The sequence below is a fragment of the Tenrec ecaudatus genome, chromosome 17, assembly GCF_050624435.1.
Source record: "Tenrec ecaudatus isolate mTenEca1 chromosome 17, mTenEca1.hap1, whole genome shotgun sequence".
Lineage (NCBI taxonomy): Eukaryota > Metazoa > Chordata > Mammalia > Afrosoricida > Tenrecidae > Tenrec > Tenrec ecaudatus.
Genome location: NC_134546.1, coordinates 62,690,935 through 62,716,158, shown reverse-complemented (window position 1 = coordinate 62,716,158; position 25,224 = coordinate 62,690,935). Strand labels below are relative to the sequence as shown.

General features: G+C 46.0%; 1 protein-coding gene across 1 annotated transcript in view; it reads left to right on the top strand.

Moving 5' to 3' along the window:
• The window catches only part of IQCH (IQ motif containing H), a 208,742-nt gene that overhangs the window by 92,931 nt on the left and 90,587 nt on the right, over positions 1–25,224 (top strand). Inside the window, exons 9-12 of the mRNA XM_075535753.1 lie at positions 8,540–8,623; positions 11,726–11,901; positions 16,695–16,967; positions 23,713–23,904. Of these exons, the coding sequence (XP_075391868.1) occupies positions 8,540–8,623; positions 11,726–11,901; positions 16,695–16,967; positions 23,713–23,904 (725 nt within the window). The remainder of the gene's footprint in view (positions 1–8,539; positions 8,624–11,725; positions 11,902–16,694; positions 16,968–23,712; positions 23,905–25,224) is intronic.

Genomic DNA, 25,224 nt, shown 5'->3' with positions numbered 1-25,224 from the left:
CAACAACAAAAAACTCTGAAAAACTAATTTTGCTCCCAGTTTCTTGAGCAATTTATCTTTCATTTTAATTTAACCCCTATGTGTGTGTTCATTATAGTGCATCATTGGGGCGGCACTTTTTAAAAAATTTAATGTACCAACATTAAATGAAATGCGCCAAGGATGGGGCTCTGGTGCTGTGAGGGTGCATGAAACCCCTAGTGATTAGTGACCCCTCTCAATTCTCTTTGTCTTTTAAGTTAACAACAACAACAAAAGATTGATATTGTTTTGAGGTGCCCCCCCCACCTTCATGTAGTCTCTTATTTCATTGCCAGTGGATTCAATGGCTAAAAGAAACATATATCTATATACTTCAATACCATTACTTTTTTCCCTCTGTGCCTTCTTTCACAAATGAACACTGGGGAGAGCATAATTAGTGGTCCTCAAAATATTCCATTTCATAAGTTATAGGATCCTGTCATTGTGAATCTCACAAAAGCAACATTGTCTAGCTGATCTCTACTGTCACAACGGCCTTAAAACAAGATAAGAGAAACTTAGTTTTACGTACAAGTGGCTACACAATGACTGGAGAAAGGCCCAAAGACTTGGGGAAAAGTAGTTCTTGGCCCTACTCAGGGTCTCCCCCGGAGATGCGAACCTGTACACGCTTCCGTACGTGAAGCTGGAGCGAAGAACTCACGTTTGGGCCGGTCCTTTAAGCTCTCGCGTGTTGGAGCCCACAACTCAGAAACAAGACACACTTTCTGCCTCAGCGCTGGCAAGCCGGGATTTTCCATCAAACCTCTGTCTTCCACTGAAGTCTGCTGAACACACATGTGAGCGTCTTCGCAAGTTGTGTCGGGGAATCCCGAGTGTGTATGCGGAGTGACCACGCTAGGTCCGTGGACAGGTGTGCTGCAGAGACCTCCCAGACAACGTTTTTGCAGAAATGTCCAGGTCTTTTCAGATCGGGGGAAAAGATTTGAAATGTAAACTTTCATATATTTTTTGTAGCTGAAACGAAAATCAAAAAGGCTCTGTTTATCCAAGTAAGTCAATGAGATGGTCATTGACTGGGGCAGTGAGAGGCGGCGCTGCGACCCTGCTGTATGAAATCATCCAGTTGGACCTGAGCAAAAGATGGCGTAGGACGCAGCAATAGCACTGGGCCGAGGGCCAAGTGACACCGGCTCACAGGGTTTGCGTGAAGTTGAGTAATGTTAGGATAAGCTCCGAAGAGAACACTACAAATACTCAACCCCGTGATGAGCAAATAATCAGAGAAGCTGGGTAATATGAAGAAGGCTGAGGCTTCAGGCTTGGAGCAAGTCTTATTAAGAACCTGCAATGTGCAGGTGGCCCGCATCAAGGACAAGGCACTTGCTTGAAGGAAGGAGGACTTGAAGCGCTCGCTGATGAAGCTCAAGGATTGCAGCCTCCCGTGTGGATGACAACTTAGTGTTAAGAATACCTAAGTCCTCACAACCGGACCGATAGGGAGCATCATAATAAATGGGGAACACATTGAAGTTGTCAAGGATGTCATCTTGCTTGGATCCACCAGCAAAGCTCATAGAAGGAGCAGTCGAGAAATCCGATGTTGCAGAGGGCCTTTTTAAAGCGTTGAAAAGCAAGGAAGTTACTTTGGGGACTAAGGTGCCCCTAACCCAAGCCATGGTGTTTCCAATCACCTCATATGCATGTGAAAGTTGGACACTGAATAAGGAAGACCGAAGAAAGTGTTTGCCTTTGAACTTCGGTCTTGGCAAAGAATACCGAAAGTACCACGGACTGCCAAAAGAACAAACACATCTGTCTTGGAAGAAGCCCAGCCAGGATGCTCCCTAAAAGGAAGGATGGCGAGACTGTCTCACATGCTGTGGACACGTTAACAGGAGAGGCCAGTCTCTGGAGAAACACCTCATGCTTGTCAAAGGGGATGGCCCTCCACAAGACGGATTCAAGCAGTGTCTGCAACCACGGGCCCCACTAAACATTGGCGATGCTGGTGCAGGGCCGGGTCGGTTGACTCCGTTGTACACAAGGTCACTGTAAGTCAGAACCAACTTGATGGCACCCAACAATAACAGCATCGAACTGTGTGTCGTCTTCATTATCATAGAAAGTCTTAAAAGGTTTGGCTCAATAGTTTTCAAGCTTTCTTTTAGTCCTAAGACCACTTCACACCTTGAAAAATTATTGCGCCCATGCATGAAATCTTAGCTCCAATTCAAGAACAATTATTTCTCACAACGCAGCCCTTCCCAATACTCACCCTCACGAAGGAAACACAAGATACAGGCACTCTATCAAGGTGGGGCGAAGAGAGTAGATGGTGCCCTACTCTCAGCTAGAATGGCACCTGGGGTCTTAAAGGCTTGTTTTCAAACAAGCAACCATCTAAGTGAGGTGTCAATTAAGTCCACATGGAAGAAGCACATCAACATCCAGTGTCCAAGGCTGACAAATTGTATAATCCAACGCCAAAGGAGGGAATCGTATCAGAGCTTAAGTTGTGAGATTCTGATTGGCAGAAGGCTGTGAACGACAGGGGAAGCCCTGTCATTTGCGAGATCTACACAGAAAACAAGCCTCCGGTGATTTCCCTCTATCCATATGGAGGGATGGGAATGAACTGATTACAATACAGAGAGTATTGGAGATGACGATAGGAGATCAAAATGATCAACCTGACTTGAACGGTTAAAACCTTGTCAGTTGATGCCCCGTTTGATACACTTTGGGCCTGATCTGATTTTCGATACTTTGTGTGTTTTGTTTTTTTTCCATGTTGGGGTTGATCTATGTTGAATTTTGTCATTGTGAGTAGCCTTCTTGAGTGTTGCTATATGTTTTTCTGTTTGTATATGAAACCCAGGATTCTGTAGGTTCAGAGACAAGAGCTAGAATAAGGGTTCCTATGGAGGAGAGTGTGGTAAGAGGAGCTGATGTGGAGGCGCTCAAGAAGGAAGCGAATGCTTGGAAACTGACTGTGGTAGCAGTTGTCCAGTGCTGCTTGAGGGGATTGCACTACGGAATGGTAGGACATCTGTAAGCGTTCCCAAGAAAATGTTCTTTGGGAAGAAAAAAAAAGAAATTTCACTCCACTGCAGCCCTTTGAAATTTTTTTTTTAATTTTAACAATTTATTGGGGCTGATACAATTCTTTTCACAGTTCATACATATACATACATCAATTGTATAAAGCACATCTGTACAGTCTTTGCCCTAATCATTCCTTTGAAATTTTATGTTCAACTCTTTTACTTCATTATTTCTTCTCTTTGCTTCCAGTCATCTACAATCGAGAGCAAGTTTCAGCTTCTTCTCACATACACTTTAAATCTTTTTTTCCTTTTTTTTATAACTCCAATTGCATTGGAGTTTATTTAAACTGAGAGAAAAGGTCATCATGTTTTCATGCAATACATACTTGGCTCTTAATATAGAAATTTTGACAGGTGGCAGACGGAATGAAAGAACGCTGTATGCGTGATCCATGCAAAACACCACACTGGGCTTGTGCATAATTAGGGAGAGATCTCAAACACTTTTCACAGCTCTGGAAGCGCCAATCCATAGAGGCAGGCCTTAGGTGGCGTAGGAATGAAGTTTATGTTGTGGACAAAAGGTATTAGCAATGAAAAAAATGGTTCTTGTAAACTTCTAATATATATATACCCTTATTCTACCTCTTGTCTCTGAACCTACAGAGAATCCTGGGTTTCACATACAAACAGAAAAACACATAACAACATTCCAGAAGGCTACTCACAATGACAAAATTCATCGTAGATCAACCCCAACATGGCAAGTTTACAAGAACCATATATATATATATTTAAAGTTTGGTTTAAGTAGGTTATGTCTACTGATATTTATCATATTAGAAATTTAAAGCAAAAATAAATATTTATAAATTCATTCAAAATGGTAATAAGCCCACTACCAATATTACCTAAAACATATTTTGTAAAACATTTTTTGTATTTGTATGTTAAAAAGTATATAGAAGTATTTTTATTTATATTTTCCTAACAAGGATTTTTCAGTGTGAAGAGTCCCATTCATGGGTTTTCAAATCTGTTTTAGTACCTGGTTTAGTAAAACACAATTGGATTTTCCTCTGTTTCTGACTGCAATCTGCTGCAATATGTCGTTTCAGTTAGGGCAAAGAAAACCCAGCCCAATACTGATAGGTCATGGGAAAAGGAAAGAATATTTTATAAACTTTCAAGTCCCTGGAAGGCTCAAGCAGTTTGCACTCAACTACTACCCTAAAGGTTGGTGGTTCAAATCCGCCCAGCAGCATTATGGAAGAAAGCCTTGACCAGCCGCTTCCACCTCCATAAAGATGACGAGCAAGACCCCCTATGGAGCAGTTGTATTCTGTGACCCACAGGGTCACCGATAGTCAGGATCAACTCAATGGCAGTGAGTTTTCAGACAACTGAGTATTTTCGTTAGGTTCCACTCAAACTAACCCCCCAACCCAACTCATTGCCACTGAGCCAGTTCCGGTTCATGGAGACCCTGTAGGACAGGGGAGGCCTGCCCCTGTGGGTTTCTCACTCTTTACGCAAGTGGAAAGCCTCATCTTTCTTCCTCAGATCAGTTGCTGGTTTCAAACTGCTGACCTTGAGGTTAGCACCTCAATTGAAAGCCCCATGAGGATTAAATTTTTTTTGTATGTGGTAACTTGTGAGATGAGATGCTCAACTTCAATAGGCTTGAAAAAGACCAATCACGTTTTTGACTTTGGGAATAGTTTGACCTTGCAAATGGCTGGAGTCTCAAGGACCTAGTGTCCCAGACCACACGTACGGGATCACTGGCTTTGGCTGAGTGCAGCCCTGTGCCGACCCCTAACCCGGAGTTGGAACAAAAGGAAGTCCTCACCCTTTTGGAGAGTGGCTTCCAAGGCCATGGCCAAGTCCATTTGACCTTGAGAATGGCTTCCAAACTCAACGGAGACATCCTATGCTTTCTACATCCTCAACACAAATCTCCTTAGCTCTTCTCAATAGCTCCCCATGAAGAACAACTGTCATTTTATTTTAATCAAACTGACACATGATATACTGGATCGGCCCCTCTCGTTTCCTCCGGGGCTTGCATGCTCGGTGCCATGTGCTTTCTGCGTGTGTCAGGAACTGGAACCTGGACACAACCCCTAGAAAGCCCTATCCCCAAAACACTTCTAAAAGTGTGTGCTCTGAGCTGGAGAACTACTGGGGATTTCAAAGAACGGGGCTTTCTACTCCCATAAAGACTTACAGTCTCAAAACTCCAAGGGCATTTCTACCCTGGCCTATAGGGTCCCTATGAGTCAGCCTCAACTTGGTTTGTTTTTTATGTGGAGGGCAGGGAGATGCTGAAAACACGTTAAAGAAAGGGCAGAGAATTTCATCGACAGCTCCTTTGAGGTTTCATTTTCTCATGCCATCTGGGGTGGTGCTCATGAGAGTGTGGCCGCAGGAGTAGGGGTGATGCAGGGGAGGGGAGAGCCAGGCAATAAGCAGGCCAAGAAGCAGGTGCTGACCAATGACAGGAACCTGGGTGAATGAGGGGTGCAGGAGAATGACAGAGAGAGGAGGCCAGCAACTTCTTAGAGACGGTGGCCCGCCGTCCGAAGGTGGGGTGTTCTATACACTCAGAGTTCAGGTAGATGGTACTTGTGAGAATATTCATTGTCCTTTCGAGAATTTCAGCCTGACTTAGCGTAGGTTCGGAGGTACTAATAGCCCCGCCCCTTATTGAGCGCTCTGGGGGAGTTCTGTTCTGCCAGAGGAGCCCTGGGGGCACGGTGGGCAAGGCACTGAGCTGGTAAGCACAGGTGGGTGGTTTTAGTGCAGTGTGGCTCTGGCAGAAAGGGACGCCTGTGGGCGGCCTCTCCTCGGTGGATAGGGCCCTGCGGGAGAAAGAGGAGGCGCTCTGTTCCTGTGGAGACCTAAAGTCTCACACACCCACAGGGCAGCTCTACCCTGTCCTATAGGGTTACCGTGAGTCAGAATCGACTCCATGGCAGAGAGTTTTGTCTGGGGTTTGGCTTCTTCTGTACCACACCTCTTGGCACCCTTCCGTGGTGAACGAGGAGCCCTGCCTGCCTGCGGGAGTGGCCCTCGGTGGAAGGAAGGGAGTCAGACAGCTTTCACAGGTTGACTTTCTGTTGCCGCTGGGACATGTCAGCTCACATTCCGCGCCTTATAACAATGGAAATACATTGTCTTACAGCCTGCACTTCAAAAGTCTGAAGTGGGCTTAAATCAAGATGACAGCAGGGCTGCATCCTCTGGGGAGGCTGTAGGCGAAACGCTGTTTTCCTTGCCCTTTCCACCAGCTGGGAGCCACCCGCATGACCAAAGTGCTCCCTGAGTTTCCTCATCTGTTCCATGATAGAATTGAGGTAGATGGTCTCTCCCAATGCCCTAGTAGTAACGCCTGACCCATGAGTAAGCATGCCTTTGTCGATTCTACCCGCAAGTGGTTGTATCGTTGACACTGGGCAAAATACTCAGGCTACAGGGTCCCTGCGGAGCATTGCCTGCTTAAGTCATTGTTGAACTTAATAGACGCTGTCAGCTTGGATGGATTCTCTCCACCTGAATCTCAACGCGTGCGCCTTCCAGATATACAAAAATAAAGATAAATCTCACTCGGAAAACTTGACCAGGAATTTCTGCTCTGACGCTGGCCATGCATCTTATTCATGTAGAGTGGTTTCCTACCTGTAAGGGGATGTGTTGTTTTTGTGGCTTTGGGGCTGTGCGTAGATCATAAGATTAAAATATTCTATGCTTATATAGCACTTTTGCAGTGTATTAGTGTCTTCACAGCTGTTACTTCAGACCATGCTCTTGTAACTACGTTGCGAAGTGGTTGATGGTTAATTCTTTAAAATGGGTATGCTATCAGGGTGAAATGAGCAGCAGGGTCTGTCATAATTCGAAGTAGACATTTGCTAGGTGTCCCTGGGCAGAGGTCTCAAGTAATTGGTTAGAAAACTGACTTCAAGTCCTTGACCAGAAGCCCAGCCTCACTCACCCCCACGCTGCCTGTGCAGGAGCGCAGTGACCAGACACCGTCTTTACCTTACGCTGCACATCCTCCGAACTCCACATCTCACACGGCCTGTTAGCTTTGGGAAGGAAGCGCGGTCCTGGGATGCTCTCCAGTTCCTTCTTGGCCATTCTTTGTCCTTCAGGCATGTCCCGTCTTCTCGGATACTTGATGTCCTCGTCTGTCTCCCTGACGACAGCTAGAATGAGACATCTCTGCAGATTCCCAGAAGTTATGATATCGCAGCCACACAGACAGACAGCATTGACATTGTAGCTGTCCGTTTGAGCTTTCAGATGCAGAATGGCTCCAAAAACTGTTTGAGAAATGAGTAATTTGCCTGACATAATTCAAACAACGCATTTGTCCTTCTGCCTCTCTGGTTCTTAAGTTCATGTGCATAGAAGTGAAGAGAGAGACTTTCAGATGAATTGTAAACTCCTTTAACTTCCAGTCGTCTCGTGTTTAAACGCTGACATCAAAGCAAAGAGCCAATTATCGGAGTCCATTTGATCTGCAGCCCTGTTGGCTGAATGACTGCAGTTTTCCTTATGCTGAGAAGAAAATCGGTGTCACCGCTCAGAGATGGAATATATAAAGTCATTTTATCTACAGCCGTTTTAGCGGGACACATGTGTTTGGGCTCACTAACCACAAGGAGGCATTGAAGCATCTCTTCAAAATGTGAAAAGCAATTTTATTTTTTAAAAAAGTTGTACCTTACCATGGATGAATTTCATATAAGCAATTATACCTGCCTGTAAGCATGCGTGCAAGCCTTTTAAGTTCATGTCTTGATCCACTTTTGTTTTGGTTTTTTTCCATGTTTGAAAGCCCTTGCTCTCAAGAGAAATGGATGCCTCTGTGGTTTCTCTTGTCAGAGGGTTTTTGTTTGTTTGTTTGTTTGTTGTTTCCATGACAGCAATCCATCCATGGTTTCCTCCTATGCTGCGGGGGCAAAGGCAAATTGCAGTGGTTCCATTGCTCCTGACAAAGTAACCCACCGACTGAGCCTTTCTTGCCCTTGAAGGTTGAAAGTTCTCACATCAGGGAGCAGAAAGGTGACCCCTTTAGGATTTAGAACTTCCTAAATCCTCATTCCCAACAGGGAGGGGATTAGAGTCATTCTGGGACACACCTTCAGGATGCCACAATCAAAAAGACCAAGATAGTTAGAGTGGGGGCGGGGGGAAACACTTGTGAAATAAAACAATTAAACAATGAACCTACTTGAACCAGAGCATAATTTTCGTACAGGCTGTTAAGTGTCAGGAAAGGTTTTTTTTCTAATCTTACTTCTCAGAGGCTATGCGGGTATGATTGGGAAGAGACAAGAAATGAGCCACTCCGTTGCAGAATAAGCGGTCCAGAATACTGCTTAATCCCCTCAGAAGCAGGGGCTGACCTCACGGAAATCCCGAACGGGGCACTGTGGCCCTTGGGGGTGCTCGCGTGCCTCTGGTTGTGTGACTTGGTTTTCTTTGCCTCTTAGGTCATCCCGCGTCTGTGCGCAAACACATCGCCGACTTCAAGACGCAGCAGAACATGCAGCTGGGGCGGCTGTGTGATATTCTCGGTACAGTAAATACCTTTACACAAGTGACTGCTTTACGGGTTTTGTCTGTTGCTTTTCTTGCCCTGGGGCGGGGGGGGGGGGATTGCAATGCACAGACTAATTCCCTCATATTTTCCCTACGAGGAAAACCCTTGGGGAGCTCATCTACATGCAGGGCAATGGAATGTTTTGTTTCAGAGAAAGATTTCCAGTAAAGTCCACTCAAAAAAGCAGGCCCTTCCCTCGATGTACTTGGACCATTTTCTACACGCACTCGGCTGCAGGTTTGGACAAGGCTTTCTCTCCTGTAGCGCTCCAGATCTTCCCTGCGAACTGGAGCTTGCAGTGAGTTGGGGCACGCCTCCTCTTCTGTGCCCGCAGTGGCTCTTAGGTGATTTGGGGAAAGAGTGGAAGGTGGCGCTAGAAGTGAAACATGGTCCCTCGTGGGCAGGTAAGAGGGAAAGAAAGACTGATCCTTTTCAAGCAGCTTGATTTAAATGCGCATCCTTGAATTGTTAGAAAACAGAACGTGACTCAGTGGAGGGAATTCTGAGATAGACCCTTGTGGGGGAAAGAGACATCTTTGTTAAAGTCTAGTTCTGATACTAATTAGATCGGTCCTAAATCAGATACCAGGCTGGGGCCGGGAGAAAAAGACGCAAGCAAGAAAAAGACTTTGGTGACGGTGCGTGGCTGGGATTCAGGTTAGACTTAAGGACTAGAACTGCAAAGCCTCCGTCAATGTCCAGGTCTTGAGGTCCTGGCCTAATGGTCATGGCTAAATAAACCCTAGGGAGATTTCCATTAGTTACCAAATAAGGACTTCTTTGTTTTGTTAAGATATCATTGCTTTGGCCCTTATTTAAGCAAAACAAGGGAGAATTTTAAATTATCAATGACCAACTTTGCTGGCTCCCTGGAATGGCATACTTTACTTGATTCATCTATATTTCAACAGCATTATTATTTTATAAATGCCATTTGGTAACAAAAATACAGCAGCACTAGAAATTTACAGTGTCCTAAGATAATAATAGCGTAATTGCTTTAATCTATTATCTAGGCACTAATATTGGTTTTCAGCTTTACAAAAAGATTGTTTTAATGACTCGAGATGGATTTGTTTGTGCTGAGCTATTTCAACGAGAAGCCTGACTGGATGGGAACCGCTGAAGTGCAGCAGAGGGCAGACTTGGCCCTAATTTATTTGAGTTCATTTTCGCTTCTCTCCAGCTTTTAATACACCCTGCTCTCCACAGTGCAAACCGTCGCCCAAGGGTTTCTCGACAAAAGCGCCCATTCTTGGAAAATACTTGAAAGTATCAGGCTTTCATTTTTCAGAATTCAATCGCCCAGTCCATGCCCACCTGCCGAGGACCGCTTTGCTGAAGTGAGCATTTCCAAGATAGGGACCAAAGGCGGCTTCTTGCTATACTGTCTTACCGGCAGCGCGGGGCCATCAGAAAACTTGCTCAAGAGGAGTCAAACAGCTAGGAAGAGTTGCTAGAAAGGAAAAGGGGAGTGGCTTGTGAGAGGAGAAAGAGGAAAGAACTAGAAACACTGGAAGTTGGTGGAAGAACAGATGGCTGTCCACTTAAAAAAAATATATATATATTCATTTAATTTTTCTGCTGCTTCAGGGGAAAGCAAGGTAGTCGGATCGTGGGGGCTGGGAAGCCATGTTCTCAGGGGAGACTTCGAGAGCTCGTGTCTGCACACCCTAGCTAAGATAGGCTAGAGGGAGGCTGATATTGACCCGCGGATTGGCAGTCAAAGCAACTTCCATCTTCTTACGCCTTCGTTTCCAAAGTTCGCCTCTCTCCAGTTTGAACGTGTGTGAAGTCACGATGAGGCCAGACTAACCCTGCCATTGGTAGTGGTGCCAGAGGGAACAAGGATAGAGAGGGGAAACGAGCCACCAGCTTTGGTGGCATATGAAACCAGCCCTGGTGGGACCATGGTTAAGGGCCTCAGCTACTAACCCCAAAGTCAGCCCAGCCTCTGCTGGGGGGGGGGGGGGCGAAAAGACCGGAGATCTGCTCCCCTAAAGTTTGCCAGCAAGGAAGCCCTCCGGGGCAGTCCTACTCTGGTCATGTCAGTTTGCTCTGAGTCAAAAATGACTAAATGACACACAACATGCTCTGTCCACTCCGGCCAAACTGAACAAAGGAGCCTGTGGGTGGCTGCCTTGCCAGCCCAGCCTGACCGAGGGGACATTTCACTGCCCTGTCGCCTGCAGACTCCTCTGAACACCGTGCAAACATCACAGAGACCTCTGCCGGCCCCACATTGCAGAGTTGAGATATTTGCTCTTGCAAGACAGTGTCTCGGTCGCTTTGATTGCTGTCCTTGATTCCTTGCTTCAACTGATCGGTCAGCTGATATATGAACGAATGAACGAACGACTCCATTGACTGCTGGTCTCCTTCAGCATGGACTGAGCAACCTCATATCAGTATTCCATTTCGATGAGACATTTAATTTGGGTTTCTTCCCATGTCCTTAGAAGCATATCTTAAAAAGGAGAACAGTTAAACGGAGAGAGTGTTTCTTTTAAACTGAGAGTCACTAGACATGCTGGCTAAGAAAATAGCCCTCTTCGAGACTGAGGCAGGGGAAAGGTCGATCCCTGAAATACGCATGGCTCTGGTGGTCATCGGATCACTTGTGTGGACAGTACACTTCCTGCACTGGCACTGTCAAGTCCGGGCAGAATAAGAAATTACTGTTTCATCAGCTTTCTAAAGTTAATAGCTGTGTTTTATAATTTGCTGAAGTTAACAGGACATCTTTTTAAGGCAGGGTGCAGTTCCCATTGATGTTGATGGGAGTCGGGTAGCTAAATCCCTATGTATTCTTTGCAAGCGGACTGTCCTCTCAACCCCCCTTGGGAAGGAATCCTTGCTGCCTATTTTGTTGGTGGCGGTGTTAGCGACCTTTCCTTCGGAGACGCGCTAACGTGCAGAAAAACGTGGCGACCATCTGTTGGAAGCCCAGCTGAATTAGCTTGCGTGGCGTCGGGAGATGGTCTCCATTCTACACTGTTCGGCGCCAGTTCAGTGACAGGGTTCCTAGTGTCATTGACCTTTTCCCCAGTAATTAACACTGCGCCTGTTGTTTTAGATGACAACGTGAGCGTCATCTACATCTGCTCCCATCGCATGGATGATGAATTACTGCTGTATTATCATAAAATCCTGAGTCTGCAGGCAGCGGTGAAATCGGGGGACCTGGCGGCCAGAATTGACCTGCAGGACAGGTTCAAAATCATCACCCCTGAGGCTGTGAACACCTTCACTGTGAGTCTGTCTTCTAATTACTACGGCTTCAGGGATGCAGTAAAATTAAATTGGAAATTTTATAACTTGCAACGCTCCGGTGCCCATCAGTGAAATATTATTACAAGTTTAACGGCTGTACTGATTAGACCACTAGTCGGACTGTGGGAAAGAAATCCCCCAGTTTAACTTTCAGGCTTAGTTGAGCTAGTCCCGCCCAGTTTCTCAGTAGCTGGAACCCTAATTGCAGTGATGGGGTGACATCATCCCACAGGGGAACGTATAACATCTACAGTCCCCCCTCTCTAGATTGTGTGCCGGAAGACACCAAGCTCGAGAAAGGCTGGGCTTGCCCGAGGCCGCAAAGCTGATGCAAGATAGACAATAGGCAGGGACCCCGGTTTGGGGACCCCCGTCTGTTCTTGCTTACTCCGTGCATTTTCCTCCGCAGAAGAAGTTGGGCTGATTTACCATCTCCCATGGCTCCTCGTGAGAAATGCTCATATATTTCTACTCATCTTTCCTTGCTTTTAAGGAATGGCAGGCCCTCGGAGTGGAAGCCCAGCCCTAGGTCTTTGAGGAATGCATATTGCCAGGAGGGCAGCAGTCTAGCACACAGCAGTGCCAGAGATGGAGAGAGATGAAGCGCTCTGCGTTTTTAAGAAAAAATTTAAATTCTCTCTGTTTAGTGACCAACATTTGAATGCCTAATGGGCTGTGCAATTCTGTGACTTTTGCTTTATAATTAAAAGCTCCATGGGTTTGCTAATAAAGATAGCTCTCTCTCCATTCACAAGTGGGCTGCACCAAACTCCACTCTCTCTGGCCAGAGAAACCCACTGCATGCTTTACAGAGGAACCGTTGACGGCGACCCGCGGACATTTCCAATGCTTCCTGATCTCTCTCTCTCTCTCTCTCTCTCTCTCTCTCTCTCTCTCACACACACACACACACACACACACACACACACACACACACACGCACGCACACACATGGTGGGCAGGGCAATGGAGGCTGAGAAAAGGCCTAACCACACTGGACATTATGATCCTGTCTAGCACCTGTCCTTTGTGGGAATGTGCCCTGAATTCAGACATCAAGGTTTGTTCTTTTGTAATAAGATGAAGATTTTTATCTCATGAAAACCTGGGCATCTTGGTTTTCCCACCAAACCTCTGTGCTCCGCTATCGCCCTGCACCTTTGCCGGTGGCAGAAGAAGGCAGTGACAGGGGCTGCCAGGAAGCACGAGAAAGGATGGGGGGGACAAACAGTGCTACTCACTTTGCGCCTTTGGACTCTCCCAGGACCTTCCACCGGTGCACAGGTTTCTTTGGTTTTTCCTAGCTTCACCCTGACCCTTGCAGGGTCATTGTTGCGAGGACTGGGGGACAAGGAAGGAAAAACTATTCGTGAGGTTCTGTTAGGTTTCAGAGGGTCTCCAGCTGGAAGGAAACTGGAACCGATGCCTGGTGGATACTGAGAAGGCGTTTGTGCATCTCAAGTGCCGTGTGCTTTGAAGAGATGTGGCCGGGGGAAGAGGCATTCGACTTAGAAGGAAAGGGAGGGGACTAGCATTTATCAAACGCGTTCGTATTTGGTGCTTAGCATAGCTTCTCACTTGATCCTCAGAATAGTGTAATGAGACCCCACTCTCCCTTTTATGGCTGAAGAAACCAAGACTCGTTTTCTAGTCCCAAGGTTCCTTAGGAGAGCCAGCATGTGAACCAAAATCTGACCCCAGAACTTGATCTTGAATTCAAATGACTTCTTTCCTCCTGGGTGACCTTGTGGCCTTGGGCAAGCCCCTTTACCTCTCTGGTCCTCTGTTCTCCATCTATACAAGGAAAGGATCGATTCAATCATGTTAAATCCCTTTCCAACTCCAGAGTTCTTGTACCAGAGAAATGTCCCCGTTCCATCCTGCTCTCCTGCATCCAGGCAGGAAACAGGTAGGCAGCACTGGCAGATGCAGGGATTTACGTTCATAGCTCATTTTTGCATCTAGGCACGTTTTAAGTGCTTAATGCTTCTCCTCGTGGTTTAAGATTAAATTATTTGAGTAATGAATCATGCGTAGGCAATCAAAATTTTAACTCTCATTTTCAAACCAGTTCCTACTCCTGTTTAAAGTTGCTTGCTTGCTTTGTAACGCATTTCAAAGGCCGCGTGAGTGCAGATTCTCATTCAAATAACGCTTTGAGGAGTCTGTTTGTTTTTCAGGTGTGCCCAAAACAAGAGCTCTTGGACAGCTCTCCGAGTCACTGTTGGTAATGGTCCCAATGTGCTGTTATTGGTGTTGATATTCTTGTACATTGCCATAGCTGACTTTACCATGCTATCTATCTGATAACAAGTACATTCGCCTCAGAGGGGATTCAATGGAGGCTTCATCCACGTGTGGATCCTGCAAATGGATGTTGGGCTTCCACTGCCATCCACAGCCTTCTGCAAACCACGTGTTCACAAGTTCACGTCTGATACCATTCCCTCCTCTGGATCGAGATTTTATTATTTACAATCCTTGGATCATACAGACCGGTGTGCTTCTTCCTTGTGGATTTAGTTGACGCCTCACTTAGGGGACTGTTTGTTTGAAGAAAAGCCTTTATGACCCCGGATACTATTTTTTTCTTATAGCTGAGCACCTCCTATTTTCTTCAGCATGCTTTGCGAGAGCACTCTGGTCTCTTCATGAGGTTGAGCAGCAAGCAGGGCCATGTCATAGTCTTAGACTGAGGGCTAGAATTATGGCTTCTCTGTGCCTCCAGTTCTCTTTAGAGATATCATTATCACTTGATGTTAGAGACCATTTCAGTTACTGTCTTTTGAGATATAAAAGGGATTCCAAGTGAGCAAGCAGAACTGAGGGAAGAGAGATGCCAGGCCACATAAAGATCATGTAGGAGCAGAAGCCTAGAAGAGACAAGACCTTCCCCAGACTTCTAGCCTCCTAAATTGTTAGAAAGCACAGTTCTGGTCTTAAAAGCCACCCACTTATGGCATTTCTGTTCTAGCGGGACTAAATGTCTAAGACAGTATGTAACACAACGTTTCAAACTGCTGTTTTTAATTGTTTTCTCTATGATAAAAAGTATGACCATTGAGCGAGTTTGACTCAATGCCATGCTTTATACCATGAGTTCACATTCACGATCTATTTTATCCAGATGGAGAAACTGTGGCTCAAGGAGCCCAAGTTCATGTACCTTCTAAGTAATAAGGGCTGGATTTGAAACCAAATGTGTTTGACTCAAAAACCCATAATGACCTCTTCTCCAGAGGAAATGGATACAGTCTTGGGCCCTTACATTCTATCCTTAGGTAACAATATCTTTCTTTCCTATTCTTTTCGCTCTCTTTTTGCAATGTAAGGCAAGATGTACATATTCCCCCCAACAGTTTTTTTATGACATACAAATTCACAAATCATGCAACTCAGTAGTTCAGTCATATCAAGAAGAACTATGTAGTTATCACCACAGTCAGTGGTAAAGCATCTTTATTTTTTTATAATCATTTTATTGGGGGCTCATACAGCTCTTAATCACAATCCATCCATCCATCCATTGTGTCAAGCACATTTGTACATTTGTTGCCATCACCATTCTCAAGACCTTTGCTTTCTGCTTGAGCCCGCGCTATCAGCTCCTCCACAGACCCATCCTCACCTGATAAAACCCTGCTCATCCTTCAGAACGCACCTCAGCCGGACCTCTGCAGTCACAATAACGCTGGCTCTTCATTAGGTGTCTCTTGTCTCCCGGACACTGTTATAAAGGCTTTGCGTTCAGTCCCTCATTGAGTCCGCACAGCACCCCAGTGAGATGGGTAGCGCTATCACTACCCTCACCTTACAGATGAGGGCATTAAGACACGGCACGAGTGAGGCGTTGCCTTTCCCACTCCCCCACCTGTTTGTGGCCTCCCCTCCCCATGAGGCCAAGGCACTCGGTCACTCCATGGGCGCCTCAGCTGCCTTTTGTTATGCAGTCACGGTTCTCACTTGTGTCTCCCCTTCTTGCAAGCTTGGGACATGGCTGTATTGGCTTGGGTGCATGCTGACCATCTGGCGCTGACCTTTGCACATGGTGGTTATGCCAAAATTATCTATCTAAATTGAACGAGGCTGTCGTGTGTACTGCTGAACTGGGTCTAAAAATACAATAAACAGAGCCCTCTGTTGGAAAATGCAGGTGAGTCCTGGGGAAGAATTTGAAATCGCCCCCACTCATGAATCCTTTCCAGGGTTGTTGACTGCAGCCGGGACAACCAGTGTCAACCACGTGCATCTGCCCCGACACAAAAGCGGTGGTAGATTCTTGGGGGGGGGGGGGGAAAGTAGCAGGTCAAGGGGCCTTTTCTTCCTGAATCCTTTCAAGAGTTGCCAGATTGAGAGTTGTGTGTGGCAAGAATGCCATGGGCCTCTGCCCCCCTCTCCATCCTTCTGTATTGATTTTTCAGGGGCGTTAGTGCTAAACCATGCCAGAAGTGTTACAGAGATGGATCGCTATCATCCAAAGGCCGCCAGCCTCTTTTCCTTCTGACAGAAGGAAAATTCCACGTGGGTCAAATACATACAGATGTGTTGTAATTAGTTCTATTCCCAGTGAGCCTATTTCCCACACACTAAAGATGTGAGCGATTATGGGGCCTCACGCCAACAGCTTTTATCAATTTAAACTGCTAAACACCAGGATGGGTCATAACCCAGCCTGCTATTAATAATGTATTTATTGTGTGCACCATGATCAATTAGGGGCATGGTCTGGAGGCGGAGCACCTCTGAACGAGAACCATGTGCTCTCTCACCAGGCGCAGCACCTGTGTTTGTCCACTCACCTGCTGTACAGCCCCAAGGCGATCAAGAAAATAAAAGCCCTCATCCAAGGGAAAGAGGCCTACATTGTCGGCGGACTCCTCCACAGAGATGACTTAGCGGTGGCCGATCTGTTAAACATACCCATCCTGGGCCCAGAGCCGAACCTAGCTCATCAGTATGGTACCAAGTCTGGAAGCAAGCAGATCTTCAGCAGTGCCGATGTCCCTGTCCCTCCTGGAGTATATGACATCTATGATCAGCAACAGGTAGGTGGGCTGGAACCACTGAGACTCGGTTCAAATCGAGCATCTCCCTCAGACCCGGTGGCAACTCCCTGCCTACTAAAGCCAGTCCAGTCCAACCATGACCGCGTAGAATACTTTGAGTGGATCTGAGATCAACTTTATGCTCCCAAGTCTCTTCCTATTGGCTTTGCACACATTGCTGTGTTTCCCAGAATATTTGCTCACTTGGATTTACTCACTCACCTTGTTAAAATGTGCATGTTTTTTGAATGAATGCACTAATCTACTATGACACTTAATGCTTTAATGTAGACTTGGCCACCATCCTATCAGCTAGCCAGTCCCTTAATAAGACCCTCAGTGGGGCGCCCAGGCAGACAGCGAAGAAATATGTCGGTTTTAACGGAAAGTAGCTGGCTTTGGAAATTCTAGGAGACGAGCCTCTCTCCCAGGCCAGTGAGCCATAGGAGCAGAGCTGCAGTCGCCGTAACTCTATAAGAAAATCCCTGGACTCCCCCCCATTAGGGACTCGAAGGGAGAAAGGGTGGAATGCTCAGAAAGGGGAAAGGACCGGCCCAGGTTTTGCTTTGGCTATGCATCCTTCCAGCAGACAGTTCGTCCAGAATAATTGGAGAAATGCATGCATACCATCAGCCACTAGGTGTTTTCCCCCCCTTTGAGTTAGCCCTGGCAGGTGTTCTCCCATTTAATGGCCATCTGTTTTCATAATAAAGGAAAGGGGAAAAACAAATAGCTATTAGCATTTCCTCACCTCTGTTTCAGGACATGTTTGACCATTCCCCTGAACCAATCACAAAATAATTCTCCCAACTGCCCACTTCTTGGGAAACCGCAGGACTGGGTACAAAGAGAAGGCTTGTGAGATGACTGCAGATCCCTCTTGCTCAATAGTCTCCTCATGATGCTGTATATCTCAAAGCCCCCAAGCCCAAGAGCCCAGCCTTCTACTAAATTCTACTTTCCAGAGACTCGGTTGAAGATATAATGAGCTTCATAATTGTCTAGTGGTTAGGCTGGCTGGAGCGTTGCTGTGGGCTCGTGAACGAAGTTGTTGTTCTTGGTTGTCAAGTCTGGGAAAAGGACAGGAGAATTCTTTTTTAATTTTTGGATGGGGGACAGGAGAATTCTTGCAGGAGTGGTCTGGAGATGCTCTCTCTGAGCTGCTGCCTTGCTTCCATAAGCCCTTCAGCGCCCCTGGAACTTGAAGAAAGCAGTGGATGGCTTGACTTTGAGTCTCTAGAGGACTTCACACACTGAAATGAAATACACTCTTAAGCGATACCATTTCGCTTAATATTTGCATCGGTCTTGTTTTCACCTTCACTGGTGAGAACCTAGGCTGTCTTTGCTCTGAAATATTTTGGAACTTCCTATGCTGGCTGTGGTTAAAGGTGCAAGCGCGGGTCGCGCAGTAAAGCCTCCTCCTAGTGCTGGTGTTCAGAAACAGGATCAACAACGCCCTCAATGGCAAATCACACTGGGGGGGAGGGGGTGGCTCTCTGCCTATGGCATGTGCTAACTGGTATAACAGCAAACCAAGGCATAGCTGAGTTCTGCTCTACTTATTGTCCTCACTCATCGAAAATGACTTGATTGAGGTATGTGTAGGCAGTGACGAGCCTACTTAATCTCTCTGAGATCATCAGAATTTGGAATTTGCAGATGGTGCTGAATCAATAACACGGACTTTTTACCAATGTGCATCATAAACTTAAGGCGGTGAAGGCAAGCGGTGATTATTTTAGCGTGGGTTAATAAATACTTCTTTTGGGTGGGTTTTATCAGTGGTTATTTTCCCACTTCTGTTCCTTACCATTATAAATAGAAGAAATAAGAAAATATATCACTTTAAAAAAAACATAAATTCAAACAGAAAATGATCCAAGTTTAGGAATAACATAAAGTCACTTGGCTGATGATTAAGTGGTGTACTTAGTTGCTTCAGAGTCCGGTGTGAGCACAGAGAGCGTTTCCTGGTTTGATCCATAAAGTGACTGTGCGAATCCTCTCTCCGGCGGATATGTGCCGTATGAATTATGGACAGATTTGGTGAAGTAATCAAAAATGGTGATGCTATTTTAAAGCACTGTTCAATTTTCACTTAGAGAGAGCACATCATTCTCTCCAGTGGCGCGGTCTTTACAATACTATTGATCCTTGTCATTACTTTAGGGGATCCATCAGCAGAAGCCCGTTGATGGGATTCTCAGAAGCAACAAATAATAGGATTTGGAAGAAACAGATAACAATTGTGTTAGTAGTTGAAAGCTCGTTATGCAATGTACAAGACATCAGAAACTAGGCCCAGAAGACCTGCCTTTACACGCTAGCAAAAGGATGCTTTCAGCTAGGTCATTTTGACCTCTACAAAAAACGACCGTGATGCAGCAGTCATGAGATTAACACAGAACCTGTGTTTTCTTAGTACGACATCATCGGGGTGTGTGTTTGTGGCCATCTGATGAGTGGAATCAGGAACATTCTCCACAGTGGCTCCTGGATTACTAGGGGGCTGAGCTAACTCCATGTTCATCTAGTTGAAACCCAGCAGCTGCATGGGGACCACCACGGTTCCCCACATGTGGCCACTGTGACGTTGCTTCCACGAGCCACGTCGTATAACGTCTCCAGGATGATTCTGGATAGACGCAGCTCGACAAAGCAGGTTTTGCCTTTATCGAGATCACTTTAACCTTGCAACTACACACTTCGTCAGAACAATAACTCCTGTGCCCTTTCACGCTTGAAAAAAAAATAAAATCCACTTGGTGGGCCAAACGGACTCCTCAAAAGAGAAGAGAAGCAGAGTACAGCAGAGACTTCCTTAGGCCGAGAGACTGTAGCCACGAACAGCACTCGGCCTGCTCAAGAGAGAATGCTGGGAAGGAGAGCTGGGAGGGCTCGATGAGAAGCCAGACAGGACAAGAAGTCATCAGGCGTCAAATGAGTTCGTTCTTTCTCTCCGAGGCTCTACTAGGGCAGGATTACATATAAATAGCTAATCTTGTGATAGACCACAGTATTGTTATGCAAATAACACACATTGGTTTCCTATGCACTACACACATTGTATGTGTGGGCACATTATTCATTGGGGGGCGGAGCACATATATGCCCCAAACATGGGAATTTCTGATTCAAATACACCACAAGCGATTTAGTGATTGTAAGGAAAATTACTTCTCTGGCTCCTCTTCCACCTCACTTCCTTGGACCCACCCTCTCCCCTCTTCTGCCGGTTGAGGATCCACTTCAGAGTCCGAGACAAGCTGGTTGGTCCCAGCTCTGCTGCTCACTGCTAAGTGATATTTGGCAACTGACTTAAATTCTCCAGGCCTCGATAAACTGACATGCAAAATGGGACTAACAATGGTGCCTCTGACAGGCAAGTTAAAAACAAACAGAAACTAACAACTTCTAGAAATGCTAGAGAGGCTGCGGAGCGATAGGACCCCTCATGCACTGCTGAGAGGCGGGTCATTCTGTGCTGCCACTCCACCGGAAAGTGACACAGTGGTACTTCCAACTGCTGGGACCAGGAAGGCCACTGGGCCCAGCAATCCCTCCCTCTGCAGGGTAGAGAGCCTCTAAAAGTCGGAGTCCTTGCAGGAACAGCCAGGTGCACAGTGATGTGCAGAAAAGCAGTGTTCGCACAGCAAGAAGATGGAATTGTCATCAGTGGAGAAGGGTTAAGAGATGGGCACATCATCAGACTTCTCGGAAAACATACATAAGGGTCAACAGACCTGGGACTATCTACTGGTTTTCTTTCTTTTTTAAAAAATGGTTTCTTTTTCTTTTACTTTTGCCCAATGTCTATCTATATAAGATAGGCAGGACGAACAATCCTGAGGAGAAAACAATGGGACCCTTTGTTCTGCGGGAACATGGAAGAAGAGGAGGGGGAGCCAGCAAACTCAGGGATAAGGGAATAACAAGAGATCTAAAATTGATGGCGAGGAGGGCATAGAATGCCTGGCGGGGTTTGATCAAGTACAATGTATCCAAGAGGCATTACTGAGAGCCAAATGGAGTGTAAACATGATAGTGGGACAGGAGGAAGGTGAAAGGAAACAGAGGAAAGAAGTAGGAGGTCAAAGCTATTTATAGAGGTCTAGCTATAGGCATGTATATATAAATATATTAATTTATAATGAAAGAGATCCAGACCTATGTATATATATTTCTGTTAAATATTACGCTAGCAGATGGACTTTGGATCTCTACTCAAGGCCTCCCTTAGCACAGGAATATCTTGTTCTAATAACCCGGCGCTTTGATACTCGCCTTCTTGACAAGATCAGTGAAGACAAAGTGGGTGCCTAAGCAAATGTGGTAAAGAAAGTAGCTGGTGCCTGGCTATCAAAAGACATAGCATCTCGGGTCTTAAAGTCTTGAAGTTAAACAAGCAGCCATCTATCAGGGAAGCACATAAGCCCACATGAAAGAAGCACACCAGCCTGTGCGATCATGCGGTGCCCGCGGGAGCAGGTATCAGGTGTCAAAAGATCCAAACAAACAACTATGTCAATGCTACTAAGGGGGGTTGGAGTGGAGACCCAACGCCCACCTGTAGACAATTGGACATCCCCCACAGAAAGGTTACAAGGAGGGGATGATTCAATAGCCTCCGATGAAACACACATCATTTTCTCTAGTTCCTGAATACTTCCTCCCCTCCACTACCATGACCCAGTTCCACCTTACAAATCTGGCTAGACAGGAGAATACACATTGGTACAAATAAGAGCTCTTGACACATGGATTTCAGGACAGATAAACCTCTCGAGAACAGTAGTGGAAGTAGTGATAGCATGAGGGTAGGCGTATGGTGGGGGTGAGGGAAAGGGGGAACCCATCACAAAGTTTGATATATAACAGAAAGGTGGGTACAGGGAGACAATGGGCAGTCTAAGACACAAAAGAACAATAATAATAAATAATTGATCAAGGTTTCATGAGGGTGGGAGGGTGGGAGAGGGAAGGGAAGGGAAAAAAGAGGAGCTGATACCAAGGGCTCAAGTAGAAAGAAATTGTTTTGGATATGTTGATGGCAATATATGTACAAGTGTGCTTAACACAATTGAATGATGGTCTGTTATAAGATCTGTAAGAGTCCCCCATTAAAATGATTTTTCTAAAAAAATAATAAGAAGAAACCGGTACATAAACACAATGGAATACTGTACATTGCTAAGAAACAATGATGAAACCCCCAAACACCTAATGGCATGGATGTACCTGGACAATAGTATGCTGAGTGAAATCAGCCAATCACAAAAAGGGACAAATAGTATATGAAACCACTGGGGTGGTGGGGGACAGGTTAAAGACTTTCATAGCAAAGGGAACAGACTTGGGAGTTGGCCAAGGCGGGGCAAATAAGGGGGAGGAGATACAGCAACAAGCTCGACAGTTGACAGGTGTTAACTTGGGTGTAAAAGGAGATCATACTCTTCAAAAGGGGTCGAGAAATCCAAGAGCACGTGAAGGAGTAAGCTGTTGGGGGAGTATGTATGGTTTAAACTGCTGAATACAAACTTGATGATCTAAAATATAAGCCCCCACCTAACTTGCAATTTTTTAAAATCTAAAAACAAAAAAGGAGCGTCAGGAATAAGAGATTGGTTTTCGATTTTCAGGTGACTTTTCCTCTACAATAACTCAGAATAAAAATCTATCATTAAGTACCACCTAAATCGGATGCATTTTAAAGGCTCATTTCATATTTGAATCTGTTATTGGTTGTTTGCTCATAATGATGATGCCCATCTTAGAGGTGGCACAATGATGAAGTACTACTCCGCTGCTAACTGAGAGGTTGGCGGTTCAAATCCACTTGCCCAGAAAGACCTGCTTCCATAAAGATTACGACCAAGAAAGGCCAATGAGGCAGTTCTCTCTCCAATGAGGGAGATGAGTCAGAACCAAAAAACACCTCATAGATGACGGCGAGGAAGAAACAGGGAAAAAACCACAGAAAGGGCTTCGCCAAGTGCCTGGCTCCTTGTGGCTGCCCAGTAATGTTAGATGTCATTCTAATTCACTATCGCTATACTTCTATCATTGTATATCAGAGTCTGAACTTCTATCCCCGAAATTGCAATGTCTCTGAGTCCAGTTCTTGCGGGAATGTGATTTAAGCTTAATACAGTCAGTGTAGGTGAGTAGTCCAGACAAGGTGCTTGCTTCCACAGCACGTTCTCTCCTGTGTCCCTCTTGTTCGTATGAGACACTTCATCACAAATAACCAATTACCAGCCAAGTAATGTACTTCATGTATATTAATGAGGGGGGGAAATGAAATGTTTTATAGATTATGGCATTTAAAAGCTCAACAAAGCTCTGAACAGTTAAAGTTTTCAAGCCTATAACTCTTTATAGTCTTGAAACTATAAAAAAAAATCATTTGAGCAATCAATAAGTAAGCACATAATTCTCTGAGAAAGCATACCATGCCAAGATCCAATTACCGATATTGGAGGAGTCTTTATTTTGCCTTCACAGCCAGATGGTAATTTCAGAATTTCTTTTTAATAAGACTATACATTGAAACATGTCTTTGGTCCCATTGGTTAATGATTTCTCCATGTATTTGTCTTCCCAAACTGTCTTCATAACTGGAAGATAACTGAGCAAACCGATCATTCAAAGACATGTGAGAAGGATCGCTGAGTGAATGCAGCAGCATTGGCATCTCAGGAAATGAGCTGTCTCCAATGCTGCTGTGTCGTTGGTCCCACAGATGATCGAACAGCTGAGTCAGCTGATCGCCGATCACCTGGAAATCCAGCGCTGGCTCTTTAAAATAAACAATGAGTTTGGAGGAAACGGGACTGCGTTTTGTGACATCCTCACCCACCTCAAGTGCTACAAGTGGATCCTCAAGGAGAGCAGCAAGTACAAACAAGAGGACTGGCACAAGAGGTGGGCACAGGTGAGTGTTCAGTGGCTGCCGGAAGTCATGGTGTCTGTCAACAGGAGAGAGACCTTCTCCAGCGAGCAAAGGGAGCCTCTTCCTTGTACACTTACGGGAGTCCCTGTGGGGTGGGAGGGTAAGGGTGGGGCCACAGTCTCGGAATCCCCAGGAGCAGTGCCATCCCGTCCTATGGGGTCCCCATGAGTCAGCGTCAGCATGATTTCTTCTAGACTCGACTCCATCACCTACCAGCAGTGAGGCCTCGCTGCTGTTCTGGTGGGATGGGTGCCATTAGCCCCAGCGCACAAAGTGAACGGGGCTGATTAGAAGCTTAATCACACCCACCCCTTGGGCCCTACAAGTCCTCGCCCTGTCTACAAATTGATAGTGAAGTAATCACTTTTGACGGCTCAGGTGAAAACCAAACATCATCATCATCATCATCATTGGCTCCAAGAGGCTCTCATCACTTCAATTCTGACAACTGTTTCGAAGCTGCGTTCCGTTACGAGAGAAACTCTATTAGCAAACAGGATCCTGTCAGGGTTTGTGTTTGTGCTTGAAGATAACCCAAGGGAACGTAAACCACGGCTGCTCCCCAGGAGAAGCTTCGGAAATAGCGCATCCCGCTCAGGGCCCCCTCCGCTGACCAAGAGTTTGGAAGTTTGAGGCCTCGCTCTGTGTAGACCTCCCCGTGTCCATTGGTAGGGGGACACATTGAATTGTACAGCCTCTCAGTTCACTCCTAATTGACGTCGCTGTTAAAAATAATTGCACATGATCTAGCATGCAAATGAAAGCCATCCTTCTCGAAGCAACCCCAGTCGGCAGCCAGAGGCCTGCTGTTCATCCGGCTGCCGGCTGCCCCTGACCTGCTGGGTCAGGTAGACAGGATGAGGCCACGTTAGACACCAGTTCCCTGCCTGACACAGAGCAGTGGGCTCGGCCCGTGCTCTGCACCTGCTTTGAGCACCCACTAGTCATAGCACCCAATGAATCGAGACGCACGTGATAGAAAGGGAGGGGCACACTAGAGGGAACCGCCTGACTCTTGTGGAAGGGAGACGATGACTGTGTCGAGCGAGAACTCCCTGTGACAAATGTTATTGTGCTCCCCAGGATCTATCCTGGGCCTTCTCTTCCCGCCCGCCAGTAAAGGTGCTAAGTGCAGTGACCTGTCACGGCCAGCCTTTTGCATGTCATTTACAGGATACCAAAGTGAATTACTTTCCTCCTAGGGGAACAAAAACCATAAAACAAGGAAAGCGTATTTAACTTGGAAACACACGGAGCTTTCCCTTGTCTGTGCTCTCCGAGAGCCGGACGTCCTTTCCCTCC